We start from the raw sequence: 21,272 nt of genomic DNA on the forward strand, positions 1-21,272 counted from the left end.
CAGATCAATAGGGCGATCATATGGCCGGTGAGGTTGTAAACAGTCAGCCTTTTGTTTGTCAAACACATCCCGGAAACCAAGGTATACTGAGGGAACATGCTGATGGTTATCAGGCGTAGTTGTGATGGCTGAGCAGACACTAGGAGCTGGGGAGAAGCAGTGCTGAGAGCAGTATTAAGAAGAGAAGGACACTTCCTTAGTATTCCAGTTTATCTGGGGTCCATGTGCCTTGAGCCAAGGCAGGCCTAGTATAATGGGAAAGATTGGGGAATGGATGAGGTCAAATCGCAGGATCTCCTGATGGCCTGAGTCCGTGGTAGCAAGGATGGGTCATGTTTCCCAGGTAATGGGTCCAGAACAGGGAAGAGACCCATTGGCCAGGTGTATTTGGAGACTACGTGCCTTGGTTTGAAGAGGAATATGTAACTTGTGGGCCAGAGTGACATCTAGGACACAGCTACAAGGACCAGAGTCAATTATAGCTGGCAGACGGGTTTCCTTTTCCATTAACTGTAAGGAGATAAAGAGAGTTCCATAAGTCTTTGGTACATCAATGGCTTGAAAGTTCACAGTGATTTGAGAGTAGGACTTGCTAGGCCTCACTGGACAGCTGTAAAGGAAAATGTCCGGTACCCCCGCAGTACAGACACAGGTTGGATTGGCCTCTATGCTGCCTTTCTAAAGGGGTCAGAGGAGCACAGACCAAGCCAAATTGCATAGGTTTGACTTCAGGAGCCGAAGAGGTGGCAGCAGCCGCAGGTGGTACATGGGTTGGGATTGGCCTGGGGGACGTCCAGGCCAGACGTGACCCCTGGAAGCACTCTGAGCGTCGCTCACGCAAACGCCTATCCAGCTTGGTGGCTGATTGGATCAACTCCTCTAGAGAGGCTGGGGTTTTCATCCTGGCTAGTTCGTCTTTAAGGACCTCGGACAGGCCTTGGCAGTACTGGTATTTTAGGGCAGGCTGTGGCCGTGCGCTGCGGATCATCATAAAGTTGAGCCATACGCTTAAAGAAGGAATCAGTTGAGTTCAGCACAGGGCTCCTTTCTTCCATCAAACTGTGGGCCCAAGCTTGGGGTTCCTCAGCCAGAAGGGAGATCACAAACCCCACTTTTACGACTTCAGAAAAAAAAGTCCTGGGCTGAAGTGCTAGGTAGAGGGAGCAGGTGTTTTTAAAGGCCATGTACTTCTTTCAGTCACCTGCAAAGCACTCCGGTGTGGGGACCCTGGGCTCTGGGAGCGCCATTACTACCGTAGGATTAGTAGTAGCCTGAGAGGGGGAGGCCCCACTGGTAGGTGTGGGAGCTATGGCTGCAGATGGAGGTGGTCCAGCAAGTTGCTGAAGGGGGCTATCAATCTAAGTGTATCCCTCTTGTAGCTTTTGGACGGTATCACTAAGAGATGAAACCTGCTGGCACAAGATCTCCAGAGGAGAACATGATCTGTCAGCCTCTGACATCTGGCTGGTTTGTACTTCCACAGGAAGTACTTACCGAGGCAGTGATCTCGAGAGCAGTTTGCCCTTGCGACTATGAGCACCATGTCCCTTGGAGGTGGTACAGGGAGCTGGAGGCATGGGTCACCAGCAGGTGTAGTTCCTGAAGAAGTCTGTAGAACTGTACAGGAGGTGAGCTGAGGTTCAGGAACTGGCTGAGGGTCCGGTGCAAGGTTTGGCGGACAATCCGGAACACAGCAAAGGATCAGACACAGGAGACAGTAAACAAGTCCGTGAAACAAGCCAGAGGTCAAATAGTGAAGCAGGCCAGGGGTCAAATCAATAAGCGCACGTAAGCAAGTCCGTTGGGCAGGCCGAGGGTCAAACACATGTAGGCAGATTGAGCAAAGTCCATTAAGCATGCTGAGGGTCAGATCGAGGAGAACAGTAGCGTAATCAAGAACCGTCCGTGTTACAGCCGGTAATCGAGTATGGCAAAAACCGGAAGCCTGTACAAACAGGAAGCTGACGACAAACCTGCAACCCGCTTGGACGCCAGAGCCGTCTGAAATAGCCACGCCATAGTGTGTGCGCTAGGGCGCACTCCCAATCCGCCGCACATGCGCGCAATAGCATGGCGAGCAGGGGTGGAAAAAGTCCTTCTCTGACAGGTAGATCTGTTTGCCTCATAGACAAATGTAAAACTGCCACGGTTCTTCTCACTGGATCCCACAGATGGCAACATCAGAGTGGTCATATTCAATCGAAGCTGGGCGCACCAGCTGTGTTATGCATTCCCTCTGACTGCTCTAATACCAATCCTGGTATGGGAACAAACAGGATTCCAACAGAGAATCATCCCAGCGATTTAGGATTTCCTGCAGGAGGGAGCAGACTTGAACCTCTCTCAGAGCACGCTGAAGGTACAAGTGGCAGCACTCTCCCCCTTTCTGGTCACCATATTAGCAGAGGACCCATTTATAAATAGATTCCTGATCTTGTTAAATAGAGCCAGACCCGCTAAAGTCAGCAGAACTCTGACATGGCACCTCTCCACGGTGCTCAGAGGATTCCTCTCTCTGCCATTCGAACCTCTGGAGGAGTGTCCAGATAAAGATCTTACACTAAAAATAACACTCTTAGTGGCCCCAGCATCAGCCAGAGTGGGTGAAAGTCTCAAGGTTTTTTTACGCGACGGAGCCCTACTGATTGATCCAGATAACATGGTCTTCTCGCCAAACCAAGTTTTTCTACCAAAAGTCTCTTCAACCTTTTACAGGATGCAGAATATGCTTATCCCATCTCTTCCTAAGTCAATGGATAGCAGTAAAGAGACACATACAATAAGCTAGGCGTAATACTTGTAGCTTATCTCGAGAGAACAAAGGGCTGGCAAAGAACTACCACATAATTTGTCTTCTATACAGGAGTTAATAAGGCAAAGCAGGCATCGAGATGCATGACGGCCAGAAGGATAATCCTTGCCATACATATGGCCTATCGAGCACAAAACATTGCCCCCCCAAATAAGGTCAAAGCCCACTCTACCAAAGTCTGGCAACCTCGGTCACAGATAAGGCAGGGCCAACTCCGGAGCAAATCTGCAGGGCAGCAACATGGTCCAGCTTCAATACCTTCGCGAGGCACTACCGCATCGACCAGCTGTCAAGACCAGACATTGGTTGCAAGGTGCTCCAGGCCTTATCCCCATCCTAGTAAGTATTGCTTGATACATCCTCTCGGATGCTGGTAGTTGGGTACCTGATAACTCTCTATGAAGTCTTCCAGGGCAGCACTAGTTCCCACCCTAAGCGATGATGCTAGGTATTGTGGGGACGGTGCTTTAATACTACTGAGGCACACAGGTGAGACTAACAAATTTATAATGGTGGACTAATTTGTTTTCTGTTGCAGGAAGGAAGAGCCTATCTCTCTGATACTGCCCTGGAAGACTTCTTAGAAAAAAAAGTTACCAGGTACCTAATTCTGTTTGTTTTTTCTCTCCCCTCTTCCCCTCTCCTCATATGTTTAGCTAGCTCTTCCTAGATTCATTCGATTGAGTGTAAATTGGTGCCATAAAGGCCCTACATTTGCTCTCTTCATAAGTAGTCAGATGTTGTTGTTTTGCATTTACTTAATGCCTAGCAGGTTACGTTAAATAAACATCATTATTTTTTTTTTTTAGGGCTTTTCTCCTGCACATGGAAGTTTAGTGTGCCCCATTCCGCCTCCCTGTAGGGCCCACTCATAGTATGTGGGCGTTTGATATAGGCTCCTTCTCCCCTGATAGGGAAATTGTTTCCCTTATCACAGGTTATTTATGGATTTCTTAACTTATTTCAAATAATTTACTTTACCTTATTTTCATTTTTTTCTGTTTTCCTTTTACTTTAGACTTTTCTAGGTCCCCCTCTTCATTCTTTTTCCTCATGTCCACATGGGTTGATCCATCCAGCCAAATATTTGTGAATATTGGTGAGTACAATATCCCTAATCAACTACCATGGCACCTATAAACATTTTATCCCTGAATGTTCAGGGTATTAATATACCGCAGAAACTAACAAAAGCGTTTCTTTCCTTTCAGGCTTGGAAAGCGCACATAGTATGTGTTAGAATATTATTCCAAATTCATAATTCGGCACTTATAGGTATTATAATATATTTATGGCAAGCTTGCAAAACATATTTGGTTTTATGATTAATCATAATAAATAGTATGTGTGAATGACCTTGATCAAGTGTTCAGTGAAACATATTCTCATCTGAAGCTGAGTTAGTAATAAGTTTCTGATGTAACCAGTTTGAGCATGACATATATGGTATCTTGGTACAGAATGTCATGAGAAGACAAAAATAGACATGTGTCTACGTAGCTAAAGCAATGATACATTGTGGATTATATCTTGTTAAAATAAGTTTAGAGTAGGCTCAGTCATGTTAATACATATTAGTATATAGTTACTTAATGTAAAGTTGTTATCATGTGTTCATATTACGTAAATGTATGGTTATGACATTATATGAACAGCACATTATGTCACGTATAGAGTGTTACATGTGAGCTTGTCAATCAAGCTCCATATGACTCTGAGTATCTACTTTTGGACCGCACATTGCAGAAGTTAGCAGATATGAATGTGTGCCATACAAGGTTCTAAATTTGTGAGGTTATGACGTTCACATGTAGCATAAAAGCCAAGATGTTTCGAGATTGAAGGAGGGCACTCATTAACGGACACATACACGTACCCTCATACTCTCAGACACACACACACCCTGACATATTCACACAGAGACTGATGGCTTGGGACAGCTGAATTCTGCCAGAAGTCTAAGAACGTCATTTCCTGCTTCTTCTTGGAGGACACACACGAGGTCAATATGGACAGAAGGCAGTACCATTGAAACACATGTTTTCATAAGCTTATTTTTCATATATTTTTACCTACACTGAACTGAACTATACTTTTTACATTGTATTTATGATGCCAACTGTGTGACAAATAAACTCACACTTTCTTTAAGTCAGTTTGACTATCAATGCTATTGATTTGGAAACGCCTCTGAGATACAGAATATTAGACAATATTAATATTCTTCAGTATGTGTACAGGAAACTCACTTCACAGCGAGCTCAACTCCTAAATTCATGAGCTCCTTCTACCCAAAATTTTTTACAGCCTCAGCTACTACCAAAAAAAGGCGGAACCCTTTTAGCCTTTTACGGTTCTACCCCATTCACTCCTAACTCGGAAATCAAAAACCCTGAAGGGCAATACCTAATTCTTACAGGCCACATCATGCACACAGTGGTTACTGTAGTCTTATGTTATGCTCCAAACAACCAATACCTTTTTATCGCACCTTTTGCAGGTAATGGCGCATAAGCTGGGAACAATTATAATATGTGGGGACTCAAATTAGGTCATGCTCCCATTTCTAGATAAAACACCCTTCACAACACTTCCCAAAATTAAAATAAACATTCCTTCTCACAACTTCTCTCTTGACATAATCTGGTTGATTCTTGGAGAGGATGTAACCCGACTAAAAAAACTATACATACAGTATTATTCACATCCACACCAAATTTCTGCTCTTATCGATCACATATTCCTAACTACTGGCATGATTCCTGATTTTATATACTCACATCTAGTATAATCCCCATCCCTTGGTCAGACCACAATGCAGTCTATATCACTATAGCCTCTACTATCCCTAGAGCTCATGACCCAACACTATTAATACTTAAAAACCCATCTCACTGCTTGATAATCGAACAAGCCTTAAAAGAATACTTAACACTTAATACCAGCCCGGTTATCTCTTCATTAACACTTTGGGAAGCACATAAGCCTGAGATACGTGGAGTAATACAAGGACAAATGACAATGTTTAAAAGTGAATGTACAAATATCGCTCGAACATTGCCGGTTTGCCGATCAGCAAACAATTTGGGGTGTTTATTGCAAATTCGAAAAGCCGCAGAACACCCTGTAAAAGTCTATGGGAGAAATCTAAAGTGCTAATTTTAAAGGGTTATATGCAAGTTATTGTCATAAAAAGTGTTTGGGGACCTGGGTCCTGCCCCAGGGGACATATATCAATGTAAAATTTTTTTTTTTGAAACTGGCGGTTTTTTCGGGAGCAGTGATTTTAATAATGCTTAAAGTGAAACAATAGTTACAGGTGTGATTTGCCCCCATTCGATCGCCGCTCAATCCGTCTTTCTGGGCAGTGAACTTGAGTGTGACTTCTCCTAAGTCATATTGCCTGAATACTATCCCGGTCTGGTTCGTGCGGATGTGGAGTGTCTTGGAGCTATCCGAGGAGAGAAAAGGTTTTTAAAGGATCTCCATGTAGGAAGTACTCTTCCGGTGAAATATACGCGATTGGGTAACCATACCACATGTTTGCACTGTGCGGCATCTATTTTTTCTGTTACTGTGTGCATATAATTTTCACATGTGTACCCATACTATATCTTTTTAGCAGACTAAACCTCTGAAGAAGGCCCTTGCATTCTGGGTTGAAACGCGTCAGTTTATTTTTCAACATTTTTATTACTAATGTTGCTATGAAAAATTCTTTGTCTGCAAGTATACTTTCAGTTTAGTTTTTTATTTTCTACTGGAGCTCATGTTGTTTTAACGATCATGTCATGCTTTTTGATACTATAAATAAATAAATAAATAATTACTTTTTTCATTTAACATTGCATTAATTCTACTTTGCTGCCTAAAAACCCCACATTTTTCCTTTTTGTTTTTTTGTACTTTTGGGGTGAGCAGCACCTTTCCACCTCTTTGTGTCCCTTCTTTGCTAAATTTTAACAACTTACCTTAACAAAATCATAGGTAACCTGATACATCGAGACCTGTTAGGCTTTATGCAAACAAGTGATAACGTGCGAGGGGCAGTTCTTTTGGCACATGTAGCCAAAACCCATTGCATCCCTTCTTGTTTCCTCTCTCTCGATATCAGAAAGGCCTTTGATTCTGTGTCTTGGCCATATTTACAACACACCTTACACAAATGGGATTTCAGTCCCCACTTTACTAAATGGATAGCTGCATTGTACAAAAAACCTTGAGCATACATTAAATATGCAGGCTATAAATCTGACCCCTGTAATAGAAAGAGGCACTCGTCAGGGCTGCCCACTTTCCACCCTTATTTGCCCTTTTAATAGAACCACTTGCTCAGTTTATTAGATTAGATCCAACAGTAACCGGGATAGAACTGGGAGACTATCAGTACAAACTCTGCTTAATCGCAGATGATATTTTACTATTCCTTTCATCTCCTGCAAATATCTCTGGACTAATAACCCGAAAAAATGTCTAACATTAAATATTTCCCTTTCTAACATAGAACTTAACTCAGTGAAAGTAGCACAAAATCAGTCACAAATCTAGGGATTCACCTTACTGCCTCTATTTCAGATCTATTTTCAGCCAATTATCCTCCAACTCTGAAACAAATCACAAAATTTACTGAAACAATGGACCCATCTCCCGTTATCATGGTTAGGAAAAATAAATGTCATAAAAATGTCGATCCTACCAAAGATGTTATATTTGTTCAGTCTTACCCATCCCATTATACACAAATTCTACAAAAAAGGTAACATTTGTATGGGGCTCCTCCAAATCACGCATACCTATGCAAACACTTTATCTCCCTAAAAACTCAGGAGGCCTAGGCTTGCCTAACTTTGCATACTATAAAGCAGCACACATTGTTAGCCTATCTAAATACCATGCCACACATGACTCTCCTTAGGGTAATGATTGAAGCATCAGAATGTGACCCTTTATTGGTTTCCAACTACTTTATGGCTTCAGCCCAAAGACCGTCATGGCTTATGCAACCCTATAACCAAACACTTTCTATCCCTTTGAGGATAGGCTTAAATCTAAACATAAATTACAGTCCCCACACAACCCTCTTTTCTTCTTCCTTAAAAATCCTGCTTTCTACCCAGCTTGGATATATCCATTGTCATTCAAAGCATGGTCATCCTTGGATATACTGAGACTATACAAATTTGTTACCCCTCCATCCTTTACCCCCTTCCCGACTCTGAGGGACTCTAGGACTACCAATATCAGAATTGTTTTGTTATCTCCAATTTGAGAACTTCTTTGCACCCAATATAAACACTGATATACCCCTTAACCACTTTCAGACCGGACCAATTTGCTGGTCAAAGACCAGACCACTTTTTGCGATTCGGCACTGCGTCGCTTTAACTGACAATTGCGCGGTCGTGCTACGTGGCTCCCAAACAACAAAATTTACGTCCTTTTTTTCCCACAAATAGAGCTTTCTTTTGGTGGTATTTGATCACCCCTGCGTTTTTTATTTTGCGCTATAAACAAAAATAGAGCGACAATTTTGAAAAAACGCATTATTTTTTACTTTTTGTTAAAATAAATATCCTCCAAAAATATATAAAAAAAACATATTTTTTTCCCTCAGTTTAGGCCTGAAACATATTCTTCTACATATTTTTGGTAAAAAAAAATCGCAATAAGCGATTATTGATTGATTTGCGCAAAAGTTATAGCGTTTACAAAATAGGGATACCGTATATACTCGAGTATAAGCCGAGATTTTCAGCCTCTTTTTTTAGGCTGAAAGTGCCCCCCTCGGCTTATACTCGAGTCACCGCCGTCTGTCTACCCAATCAGCGTGTCGAGCAGACAGACGGCGGCCATTCCCCTATTCAAAAGCCGCGCCTCCCTGTCTGTGATAGGCGGAACACTCAATTTCCCAGCAGTCAGTGGTCCGCCTATCACGGACATCCGCTCATCCTCATACTACGGACGAGGATGAGAGGATGTCCGTGATAGGCGGAACACAGACTGCTGGGAAATTGAGTGTTCCGCCTATCACAGACGGAGGCGCGGCTTTTGAACAGTGGAATGGCCGCCGTCTGTCGCAGACGAGAAGAGGTGCGGCGATCCTGGCATGGCCGCCGTATGTGCAGAAGGACACAGGCTCAGGACACAGGTAGGCTGAACACACAGGGCTGGACACGCATGTCTCACCCTCGGCTTATACACGAGTCAATAAGTTTTCCCATTTTTTTTGTGGTAAATTAGGGGCCTCGGCTTATATCCGGATCGACCTATACTCGAGTATATACGGTAGTTTTATAGCATTTTTATTAATAATTTTTTATTATTTTTTTTTTTACTAGTAATGGTGACGATCAGCGATTTTTATTGTGACTGCGACATTGTGTGGGACCCATCGGACATTTTTGACACATTTTTGGGACCATTGTCATTTATACAGTAATCACTGCTATATAAATGCAGTGATTCCTGTGTAAATGTCACTGGCAATGAAGGAGTTAACCAGTGGGTGGCAGTGTAGGGGTTAAGTTTTCCTAGGGGTGTGTTACTAACTGTGGGGGGGTTGGGCTTTCATTTAGTGAACACTGATCTCTGCTCCAATCACATGGAGCAGAGATCAGCGTCACTAGTTTCTAGGCAGAATGGAGAAATGCTGTTTACAACGGCATTTCTTAATTTGGCAGCTCCGTGAGACGATCGCGGGTATGCCCGCAGCGATCGAGTCCGCGGGACCCGGGTCCCGACCAGCGCGGGACGCGCCGCCGGCGGCTTGCTCCCGATGGCAGGGCGGCAAATTTTAAAGGGACTTGCATGTACGCCCATTTGCTTGCCCGTGCCATTCTGTCGACGTACATCATCGTGCGCTGGTCGGCAAGTGGTTAAACCAAGTTTACTAGCTTGAAAAAACATATGCAAGAATTACCTACACACTAAAGGCCTAATCTCTTCCCTCCTATTCCCAATTTTTAGTAAATTTGATCAAAGATAAACCAACTTATGCTCAGAAATGGGAGGGAGATCTGGGGCATACGCTTGATATCACAGACTGGTCAGAAATTTGGCAGACAGCTAAAGTTCCCTTGGATTGCATATCACTTGCCACCATCCTTCAATGATTCTGTCTTGGTGCCATGGTAGTTGATTATATTCAGCTCACAAAGCAACTCGCATTAGCTTTTGGATCAAACTAGTGGACCCCCCCCTTTTTTCTTATCTTCTCTCTATTCGTTTTATCCTTTTTACCCCATTTATAATAATAGCTCTCTCTTTCACAGTCTGATATTCTTCTTCAGATAAATCTCATTAATTCTTGTTGGTTAAGTCTTAATGTCCCAATGTACAATATATTTTCTTACAGCTTGTTACCAACAAATTAGACTCTATATGACTACCCATCAAACATCTTGTTCTCTTACCAGCTTAATTAATAGTGAGCTTCTATACCATAGTCATTATATGTTCAACAACCTCTCTGTATTGTATATTTTGATGTACTAAATAGAATCTTTTGACAAGAAAAGATATAGCACATCTATAAACAGCCAGACAATGCTGTTTGTGACTAGTCCCTATGTGTTTCTTATCAATGGCACAAGATACTGTGTCTTTACTAAAGTGATAAAATAATGTTATCTCTCCATATTTCAATCCATATCCGATCCTCCGTTAATGATTCTGGACACTCAGCTCAGCCACACCAGAGCACAAAGTTGAAGCAGCAAAACTTGCAAACTAAGATGAGGAGAGAGAGAAGCTGCCACTGACTCTAATCCTAAATCAGAGGCACAAACTAACCCCTTCAGTCACTATGGTGGGCAACTGACTGCACTGTTACGAAGTTAACTCCTATGGGTTCAAAGCTTTCATTCAGAACTAGTTTTGTTTGATGTTACACCCCAATGAGCTTAGAGAGCAAGAGCTTACCACCCAATGTAAAGCTGATCCTCACACTCTTCACTGATCCATATAATTTTGTACATTGATGTCATCTGGTATTGCTGATGTCCCCTCTGGCTCACTTGTCATACTTCATATTGTCATATGTCTGCTTGTTTTCCCCATTAGTCAATATTGTGCGGTACTTGGGAGCTAGTAAGGGCGTGCCTGATGTCACCTGACAGTGACAGCTGCCTGCAGATCCCCAACAGCAACAGGTAGCGGGGAAAAGAGCAGCAGGGACACAGCAGGCATAGGAAGGTCGGCATCGGCAGCCATCTCGGCACAGGCAGCAGAAAGAGGATCACACACAGCAATCCCTCTTAGAGCATGTCGCCAACCCGGAGAAGAGGATTTGGCGGGTGGAGCTAAGCACTCGGCGCGGAGGAGGAGAAAGTTAATTCCTGCTCCACTGTGAATGCTGGGGCCGCTTCAGCCTCCTTCTGTGTGCCTGTCACCACTGGTTGCTAGCCACTGCGTGGCTAGCAACCAGTTCAGAAATCTTGCTTGAGAGACCCAATTTGTGCCTGTGTAAGCTGTCAGCTCCACGGCGGCTGGGGGGAAGATCCAGGGCCGCGGGCACCCACTACACAAAAAAAGAAAGAAAGGCATTTCTGTCACTGAAACTGGCCCACTGAGAAACTCCTGGTAGTCTCGATGGCCAGTACATGCCTGACCCCGAACCCAGTTATTGGACAATGCAGGAGCAGCAGCTCACTGATTACATTCTGCTATCTCCTACTTGTAAACATAAAAACATTGTTAGATTGACCGAAAATGTTTGCCTACCATGGAAGGAAGCATTCCTAAATCTAGGCTGTGTACTGATGTGAAGGAGTACCACTTACCATGTATTAGGAGGTGGAATAATACAATATTTGTTTTTTTTTAGTTGGGAAAGTATTATGGAACAGGCCAACACATTTTACGTGAGGTTTCAGGATATAATACACATAATTCATTAACTGAGTTCTAGATTAGGATGGAAGCTTACACAGATTTTGAATGGCTATAAAAAGCATTTCATGATATTTTAACAAACCAAATAACCAAGTATCTTACATTACTTGTTTTTTGGCACTCCTACACATATAAATACAGATTTAAATTAATACAATTAAATGACAATTTGGCAGGGCTTGGACATGAAAACAGGAAACAGGAAAATAACAGCGTAAAACGAAATCAAAGAGGGATGCATAGGAGGTGTTTCTGTCATCCTGTGCTGTATGCTTTTTAGGCAGGAATTTTTACTTTTAAAAGTTTAAAATGAATTACATGTCCATTTTTTATATATATATATATAATATAATATATATATATATATATATATATATATATATATATATATATATATATATATATATATATATATTTATATATTTATATATATTTTTTTTTTTTTTTTTTTTTTAAGGTTCCGCTACTACCAGAATGTCTGCACTTCCAGTTATTCATTTGTCTGGTGGGACTGGGCCAGATGGGAGAAGGAGATAGACTGGATGGCTCTTAATGGAATCAATATGCCCCTTGCATTCACAGGGCAGGAGGTTATATGGCAAAAGGTAAGACATTTTAATTAAATACACACCTTAAAATAATTGTAAAGGCAGGAGGTGTTTTATCTCAATGCATTCTATGCATTAACCACTTCAGCCCCCGGAAGAATTTGCCCCCTTCCTGACCAGGCCATTTTTTGCGATACGGCACTGTGTTGCTTTAACTGGCAGTTGCTCGATTGTGCAATGTTGTTTTTGTTTCAGATTTCTTTTTATTAAATTTTTTTAGAAAAAGCATGTATACATTTATCCAACTATTATCGTTCAATAAAACATTCATTAATTACTTCATTTACATATCATTAAAGGGATCTTAAGTTTAGACTATTACATTATTTTGTTACCTTTCCCATTACCATTACCTTCTTATCTTTTCTTCATAATCCATTCCCCCCTCATACATACAAAACAAAAAAAACTGAAAAACACCCCCTCTAAAATTCCTCATCCTCTCACCTCCATCTCTTCCTCCTGTATCCCCCGTAATCCCCTATGGGGCCAGTTGTTCCCTTCTGTTTATAAATATTCTAACATCTTTCTTGAGGACCGAAATTCTTCCCATTTTTGCCATATTGCTGGCATTTGATTTTTTTTATATATCCTTCTTCTCTTATCTGTTTTTTCATATATTGTATTTCGTTCATTTCACATATCCATTCTGTCACAGTTGGGCTAATTATTTCTCTCCATTTACGTGCTATTACGGTTCTAGCTGCCTGTGTCATATGATGTAATATTTCTGTTTTACTGTGCTTTATTGAGTCTGGTGTGAAATAATGCAACGTTTATGTTTGGACTCATCTCTATTCTGACCATTTTCTGATATATTTCAAATGTCTTATTCCAGAAAACTCTTACCTTACAGCTACCATACCATATGTGATCTAAAGTCCCCCTTTCTACTTTACATCTCCAACATTTCTCCGTATTCCCTCTATTGTATTCATCGCTACCGGGCTCCAGTACCATCTCAATGCAATCTTATCGTTTTTTAATTGCTGTAGATGTTTTATGTATTATTCCAAAAAAGTTCCCATTCTTCCTCTGATGTTAAATTTCCTGTTTCTTCTTCCCATTTTTTTAATTCCTATTAGTTCCCTAATGTTTCCAGAGGGGAGTAATACATTTTTTTTAGTCGGTTTTTGTTCCTCCAAAATTATTTGTTCAAATTTTGGTTATTTGTCTGCTTATTAAAGTTTTATTTATTTCAATAAATGTTCTTAATTGATGGTATTGTAACCATTTATTTTTATATATGGTACCAAATCTTGAAGTTTTGGCATTTTCCCATCCACTAAGATCTGCACCGCCCTTGCGTTCTTCAATATATTCCATTTTAAATATTTTGTGGTTTTTAGCACTGTCGTAAATTCTGGATTGGAGAACAATGGGGTCATAGGTCCGATCATAGTGGAAAGTTTTTTCCTTTTTTTTAATATGGCATCCCATGTTTTTAGTGTAGCTTTTACAAAAATCAGTAATTCTTTATTTTAAATTTTTTTTGGTCTTAAATGGGGTATCCAAGGCAAGAATTTAAGTTGTGTCCCTATAATGTCCTCCTATAGATTATGCCATTGTTTATTTTCCGTATTATAGTGCCAATCAATTATTCTAATTAATGATGCTGCTTGTAAATATTTACAAAAGTCTGGTAGAGCTAGTCCTCCATTTTTTTTTTTTTTTTTGTTCTAATTAGAATTTCTCTTCTTATTCGGGGGTTTTTTTGAGCCCAGATGAAGCTTCCTACTGCTTTTCTTAAGTCCATCATTAATTTTTTTGGTGGAGCTATAGGTATCATTTGAAAAATATATAGTAATTTTGGCAGTATCTCCATTTTCACTATATTTTTCCTATCCAAGAAGGTTATTTTATCATATTTTTGCAGTAATTTAATTACTTTTCGGATTGTCGCACTGTAATTCAATTCTTGTAATTGTTTCAAATTCTTCGGGATATATATTCCCAGGTATTGCATGTTGCTTCCATTTACATGGAAAATCTTTTTGTAAGAGCATCTGTATTTTTTCTTTCAATGTGATGTTCATCAACTCAGATTTATCGTAATTTACTTTAAAGTTACTTAATTTCCCGAATTGTTTAACCACTTCAATACAGGGCACTGAAACACCTTCCTGCCCAGACCAATTTTGAGCTTTCAGCGCTGTCGCACTTTGAATGACAATTGCGCGGTCATGCTACACTGTACCCAAATGAAATTTTTATAATTTTTTTCCCACAAATAGAGCTTTCTTTTGGTGGTATTTGATCACCTCTACGGTTTTTATTTTTTGCGCTACAAATAAAAAAAATACCGAAAATTTTGAAAAAAAAACGTTTTTTTTTTGTTTCAGTTTCAAAACTTTGTAAATAAGTACGTTTTCTCCTTCACTGATGGGCACTGATAAGGCGGCACTGATGGGCACCAATGAAGTGGCACTGATGAGGTGGCATTGATGGACACTGATAGGCGGCACTGATAGGCGGCACGGATGGGCGACACGGATGGGCGACATGGATGGACACTGATAGGCGGCACGGATTGGCATGGATAGGCGGCACAGATGGGCATGGATAGGCGGCACAGATGGGCATGGGTGGGCACTGATAGGCGGCACAGGTGGGCACTGATAGGCGGCACAGGTGGGCACTGATAGGCGGCACAGGTGGGCACTCATAGGCGGCATTGGTGTTATACTATACTAATGGATGCCAATCAGTGCCAAACAATGCATGCCAATTAGTGATGCCCATTGTGGGCACTGATTGGCATCCATTATGGGCACTGATTGGCATCCATTGTGCTGACCATTGGCATCCCTGGTGGTCTAGGGAGGATTACCTTTTCCCTGGTGGTCCAGTGTGGGCATCCTCGGGGGGGCTGTGCTGATAATCGATCAGCACAGACCCCCCCCTGTCAGAGGAGCAGCCGATCGGCTCTCCTCTACTCGCGTCTGACAGACGCGAGTGAGGAAAAGCCGATCACCGGCTCTTCCCATTTACACTGTGATCAGCCGTGATTGGACACGGCTGATCATGTGGTAAAGAGTCTCGGTCGGAGACTCTTTACCGAAATCGTAGTTGCCGGGTGTCAGACTGACACCCCGCAACAACGATCGCCACGATGCGCGCCCCCGGGGGCGCGCAGCGGCTCATAATCCTGAGGACGTCATATGACGTCGGGTCAGGATTATCAAACCACTTTGCCGCCGTCTTTTTGTAATAGGGCGGGCGGCAAGTGGTTACATTCTTTTTTGGGAATTTGAAATTCTAAATTTGGAATTGTTCTTATAGGGTTAGTTACATATATTAGTAAGTCATCTGCATATACAGTTGTCTTATATTCTTTGTCTTTAACTTTTATCACAATGTCTTTATTCTCTCTTATTGCATTAATGAGATGTTCCATTACTATTATATATAACAATGGGGATAGGGGGCATCCCTATCGAATTCCGTTTGATATCTTATATACTCTGATAAAATTCCATTTGTTCTTATTTTAGCTCTTCAATTGGTATACAATGCGACAATCCTTCCTAGCATTTTAGGACCAATTCCTATCTGGATTAATGCTTCCTCTAAGAGGAATCCCACCCTGTCGAATGCTTTCTCAGCATCTATAGCTAAAAGACATGTTGGGATGGCAGTTCTCTGAGCGTACTCCACCAATGTGCAAGTTTTAATAATATTGTCCCTAGTACAACGTCCTTTTGTGAAACCCATCTGATCTATTTTTATATGTCCTGATAAGATAGGTGTTAATCTTTTGGAAATAATTTTTTATTTATTTATTAAAAGGACATAAACATCATCCAAATGTAATGAGAATAGCAGGAATGAACATAACAGTGTAGGTAGATTGCAATACACTTCCCAGTACATGAGTAACATCTGCAAGCATCTAGAGGAAAAGGGGGTCCTACGCCCATCTGAGTCGCCACCAGGCGCGCTTAGTTGCATCATACTGTAGAGCTACTATAAGTAGAGACCCTCCCCTGCCATACTGGTATATACAACCTCAGCAACCTTTAATTTTATTGCTGTTCTGTCTGGTTTTATGAGTTTTGTCCTCATTTTAAGGACCTAGAAAACTAGGAGTGTAAAACAGAAGAATAGATCAGAGGAAAGAAGATAGTGAAAGAGGGGGGGAAAGGGAGAGCAAAGGGGGAAGTGCGAGGAGGGGTAGAGAGGAGGACGGGTAGGGGGAGGAGTGAGGGGAGTACCAGGAGATAGTGACCAATCCCATCCAATATCTTCTGTAGGAGGGATCCTGACTCATTGCCAAACACTGAGTCTCGATCCAGCAATCTCCATCACCTGAAGGGCTTGCTAATCCAGGGTACCATTCTCCAGAAGGGACTGACCCTCCCTGGAGAAGATAAACATATTCCAGCCCAGCCAAACCCTAGCAAAGTGTTCATTTTGATTCCGAGCTGTAAGAAGAAGATCCTCCATTTTTTTTATATCCTCCACTTTTTTAATCCACAAACCAATTGACGGGGGTTGCACAGATTTCCAGCACAATGGGACACATGCTTTGGCAGCGTCCAGAAGGTGTCTGGTCAGGGACCTCTGGTACTTCTTACGGGAGATATTAGAGGCATGAAGTAAGAAAAATGCAGGGTCGTTCTGAATGGGGTAGTCGGTAAATCTTTGAACTATGCGTTGGACTGTCTTCCAGAACTGCTTCATAAGGGGGCAGGTCCAAAAGATATGAAGGATCGTCCCCCTATCGCCCTGACACCTCCAACAGCGGTCTGAAGCGGAAGGGAAAAACTTCTGCAATTTCGCAGAAAGTGACCAGTTTATAATTTGTCTCCTGCATTCTCGCACAAATGGAGGATCTGTACGTAAAATGCAGGATATTCTGAGTCTGACGTGTCGTAAAGGAGAATTGCAAGTCCCTTTCCCAAGCCACCAAACTCCTTAATTGGTGCCCTGCTGGAGGCGTAATCGGCAATTGGTATGTCGCAGACAGGGTGTGAGACATAACCCCCTTTCCAGAGCAGAAGGTTTCATAGGGTGTCAGGGACTGGTTAAAGTTACCAGGTGGGGGCAGCGATCAAAGGAAATGGTTCAGTTGATAAGTCCTCCAAAAATCTAGTCGGAATGGGCCCTCTGGACACATTTGTTCGTTAATAGTAGGCCATCTATCGCGCCTTAGGAAATGGGAAGCCTGTGCAATTCCTGCTGACCTCCAGAGAGCGGAAAACAGGATCTGCACAGCCAGGAGGGAACTCTGGGGTAACTAAGATCGGTCGAAGTGGGGAGTCCGGAGACATATGACGGGCGCTTGTAAAAAGGTTTGCACAGATACGCGAGGTAGTTCCTATCAGAGGGTGAGATTTGGCCGCAATTGGAAGCAGACTATGGCACCAGGGCGCTCTGTTGAGTGGAATGTCACGTTGGGCCTGCTCTAGCCGGGTCCAAAGTGGTCTGGTGACAGTTCTAGTCAATCAGTCTGGTCAAATGAGAGGCTTGATAGTATTTGCAGAGATCTGGCACTGCCATTCCTCCGTATTGTTTTGGTAGCGTAAGCTTTCGTTTATCCAGTCTAGGTCTCTTATGTGCCCAAATAAAATCGAACAATAGGGCTCTAGTTTGGTCAAAGTAGTGTGATGGGATTTGAATCGGGAGGGCCTGTAGAAGGTATAAACATTTTGGGAGTATACACATCTTAATTATATTGCATCTCCCAAACCAGGAGTGCAACCCTCCATGCCATTTGGTGAGTAGGGACCGTATCTTAGCCAGTAACGGAGGGAAGTTCAGGGCAAAAATTTGGGACATATTGGGAGGAATGTAAGTGCCCAGATACTTTAGGGCCGTCGTTGTTCACTTGAAATTAAAGTTAGTTTGTAAAGTCTTAAGGAGGCGTGGTGGTAGCCCTACCCCCATCGCCTCGGATTTAGTAAAGTTAATTTTCATATTGGAAATGGAGCCATAGGATCTGAATTCTTGTATTAAGTTTGGGAGAGGGATGGAGAAGAGGACACGGAGCTGATACACCATGCTGCCTGCTACCTGCCGCCGTTTGGGGATCGCCGGGTTGGTGAGCACAAATAACATGTCGTCTGCATACGCTGCAATCTTCTGGTGTACGTCCCCAACCGACAGTCCCGTTATATCTGGGTTTGCCTGTACAGTACGCAGGAAAGGTTCCAATGACAGGGTGAAGAGGAGTGGAGACAAAGGGCACCCCTGGCGGGTGCCATTCTGGATCATAAATGGGTCCGATAGAACCCCATTGACCCGGACACCTGCTGAGGGATTGGTGTATATTGAGGCAAACCAGGTCAGCATCTTGCTCCCAAATCCTACATGTCTCAAGACCGAGGTCATAAACTTCCAATCCACCCTGTCAAAGGCCTTCTCCGCATCTGTACTTGGAAAGATGCAGGGGGTCTTATTCTGATTGGCCACATGGGGGAGGTTGAGCACCTTTATCGTATTATCCCTCGCTTCCCTATTTTGGACAAATCCCACCTGATCTAAATGAATCAAGGAAGGAGATGTCTTTGGATTCTATGGGCTAACAATTTCATAAAGATTTTAAGATCTGCATTGAGTAAGGAGATTGGTCTGTAGCTGCCACATTGAGAAGGATCTTTCCCCTCTTTGGGAATCACCGTGATGTGCGTTGTGAGAGCATCACGTGGGAATGATGTACCAGAGCCTAATGAGTTGAAAAATTTGAGCATGAACTCCCCCAAAGACGGCAGCAACAATTTATAATATTGAGCCGTGAACCCGTCTGGGCCCGGAGATTTTCCTAACTTCGCTAGTCCCACCGCCGTGTGTATCTCCTCCATGGTTATGGGCTCCTCCAAAGACTCAGACCGTCGGTGGCAGCCTGGGCATCTCGGAGTGAACCAAGTAGTTCTCGATTTGGGCCTGGAAGGACAATGGTGTCGGAAGATTGTAAAGGGCTGCATAGAATTCCTTGAATTCCCCTGCTATGTCGCGTGGGAGTGTTACCTTACGGTCAGGGCGTGCTGTAATATGTGGAACGTAATTCGCCAACACCCGAGCTTTCAATGTTTTGGCCAGTATTTTACCACATTTGTCTCCGGAGTCATACGATACCCGTCGACACTTCTGTATCACCGCCTTTGCGCGAAATTGCATTAGGTCCGTGATTTTAGTACGCAAGAGTACAATCTCCGCTTCTCCCGAAGGGGTCTGAGCGTGTTTGTGTCTGGCTTCCGCTAGATGCAAGTCATTGAGTAAAGAGGTCAGCTTTCCTGTCCGTTGTCTTTTAATACGTGCTCCATGCTTAATAAGCACCCCACGTATCACCGCTTGGGGGCTTCCCACACTATACCCAGGTTACTATCAGGGGTGTTGTTATTGCCAAAATATTCCGCTAATTCTCTGACCACCTCTCTAAGTACCTCTTCATCTTCATTAAGTCTCCAAGTTCTGTTCTGGGTAGACACATTGTCAGGGAGTATGTCAGCAGGACAGGTGCGTGGTCCGACCATGTGATGGACCCTACGGAAGACTCTCTAAGGGCGTGCAGGTTGGTATGGGGTAATAGGAAAAAATCGATCCTGGAATAATGTTTGTGGGGTACGGAGTAAAATGTATAGTCCCGTTCAGTCGGGTGAAGTAACCTCCAGACATCTATCAGTTGCGCTGTATGTATGGCTCGGGCAACACGTTTCCTGGTGATAGGGGTAATTGAGGAATGTCCTGAGGAAGTATCCTCCACAGGGATCAGCGGGATATTAAAATCCCCTCCTAAAATCAATTGGCCTCTAGTAAATTCCATTAGCACCTCTAGGGTCCTGGTGATAAATTGGTCTTGGTGGCAATTAGGGGCATAAATATTCGCTATGGTCACTTCCACCCCCCAATCGTTCCTCTAAGGAACAGGAACCGACCCTCCGGGTCCGCTTTTACATCCGTGCCTTGCTATGGTACGCTGCGGGAGATAAGTATAGACACCCCCCCGGACTTAGCCGTCTCATTCGTAGAATGGTATACCACTGGGTAGAATTTGTTCTTCAGGATTGGCAGATTCCCCCCTTTTAAAGTGCATCTCCTGAACCAAGCGCCAGGTCAATCCTGACACAACGCAAATCCTGCATCAGCATGCGTCGTTTCTCAGGCACATTAAGGCCCTTCGTGTTTAAAGAGAGTAGGTGCACTACCTCCATGGCTCTCAGGTATAAGGGGGACGGGGATTGGTAGGAGGACACGGAAGGGAGGGGAAGTAAAGAGAAGGGAAGAAAGGACCGAGGGGAAAGAGCAGAATCAGATAAGCAAAGGGAGAAAAGAGAAAAGAAGGTATTTAATAGTCAAATTTAAGTTCTAAATTATCAGCACAGTAGTACTGGGACGCTCACCAGTAGGAGACCGGTAATCGAGCGCAGGCCTATGTGGGGCTGTGGAAAGGTATAGCCAGCTGTGAGTTAACCATCCATTCCCCCCATCCAGCATGTAGGCAAGTATAGTGAAATAAAATGATTGACCGCTTCAAACCTATACAACCTATAAGAACAGGCATTTTGTAACAGAAATCAAAAAACACAGCAGCACAAGAAGGGGTGCTGCAGACATGCATAGCTGAAATTACAACCTGAAATAAGACACTTCCCCCGAGACCTCCCAAATTATGGGGATGAGCCTATTACTGTACCCCACTCCCCCTCCCGCCACTCAAGGGGGCAAGGGGTGCTCCTACGTGGCAATTTCCCTCCCTCGCTTGGAAAGCAGTCACCCCCCAACATACTGAAGGTCTCAGAAAAAATAAATAAATTCAAAGCCCGCTTACCGCGGTGTCATTGTCAACCTTGACACGGCCAGGGACCTGCATGTAGGCACCCTCCCCTGCAGTTCGGGTGTTGGAGAGTAAGACATCTCACACTAGGTTACGGATCAGAGTCAGCGAGCCATAGGTCTACCCCATCATGATGATCCCTGATAGCATTCCATAAGTCAGGGGGGCATTGCCTATGGTCCTA

At 43.1% G+C, this 21,272-nt stretch overlaps 1 protein-coding gene across 1 annotated transcript in view; it reads left to right on the top strand.

Annotated features, from left to right (window-relative positions):
* The window catches only part of NAGLU (N-acetyl-alpha-glucosaminidase), a 307,925-nt gene that overhangs the window by 76,167 nt on the left and 210,486 nt on the right, over positions 1 to 21,272 (top strand). The window contains exon 2 of the mRNA XM_077459463.1: positions 12,162 to 12,309. Within this exon, the coding sequence (XP_077315589.1) occupies positions 12,162 to 12,309 (148 nt within the window). The remainder of the gene's footprint in view (positions 1 to 12,161; positions 12,310 to 21,272) is intronic.

This window comes from Lithobates pipiens, unplaced genomic scaffold (genome assembly GCF_037356315.1).
Source record: "Lithobates pipiens isolate NorthernLeopardFrog02 unplaced genomic scaffold, aLitPip1_a1.2 Scaffold_28, whole genome shotgun sequence".
Classification (NCBI taxonomy): Eukaryota; Metazoa; Chordata; class Amphibia; order Anura; family Ranidae; genus Lithobates; species Lithobates pipiens.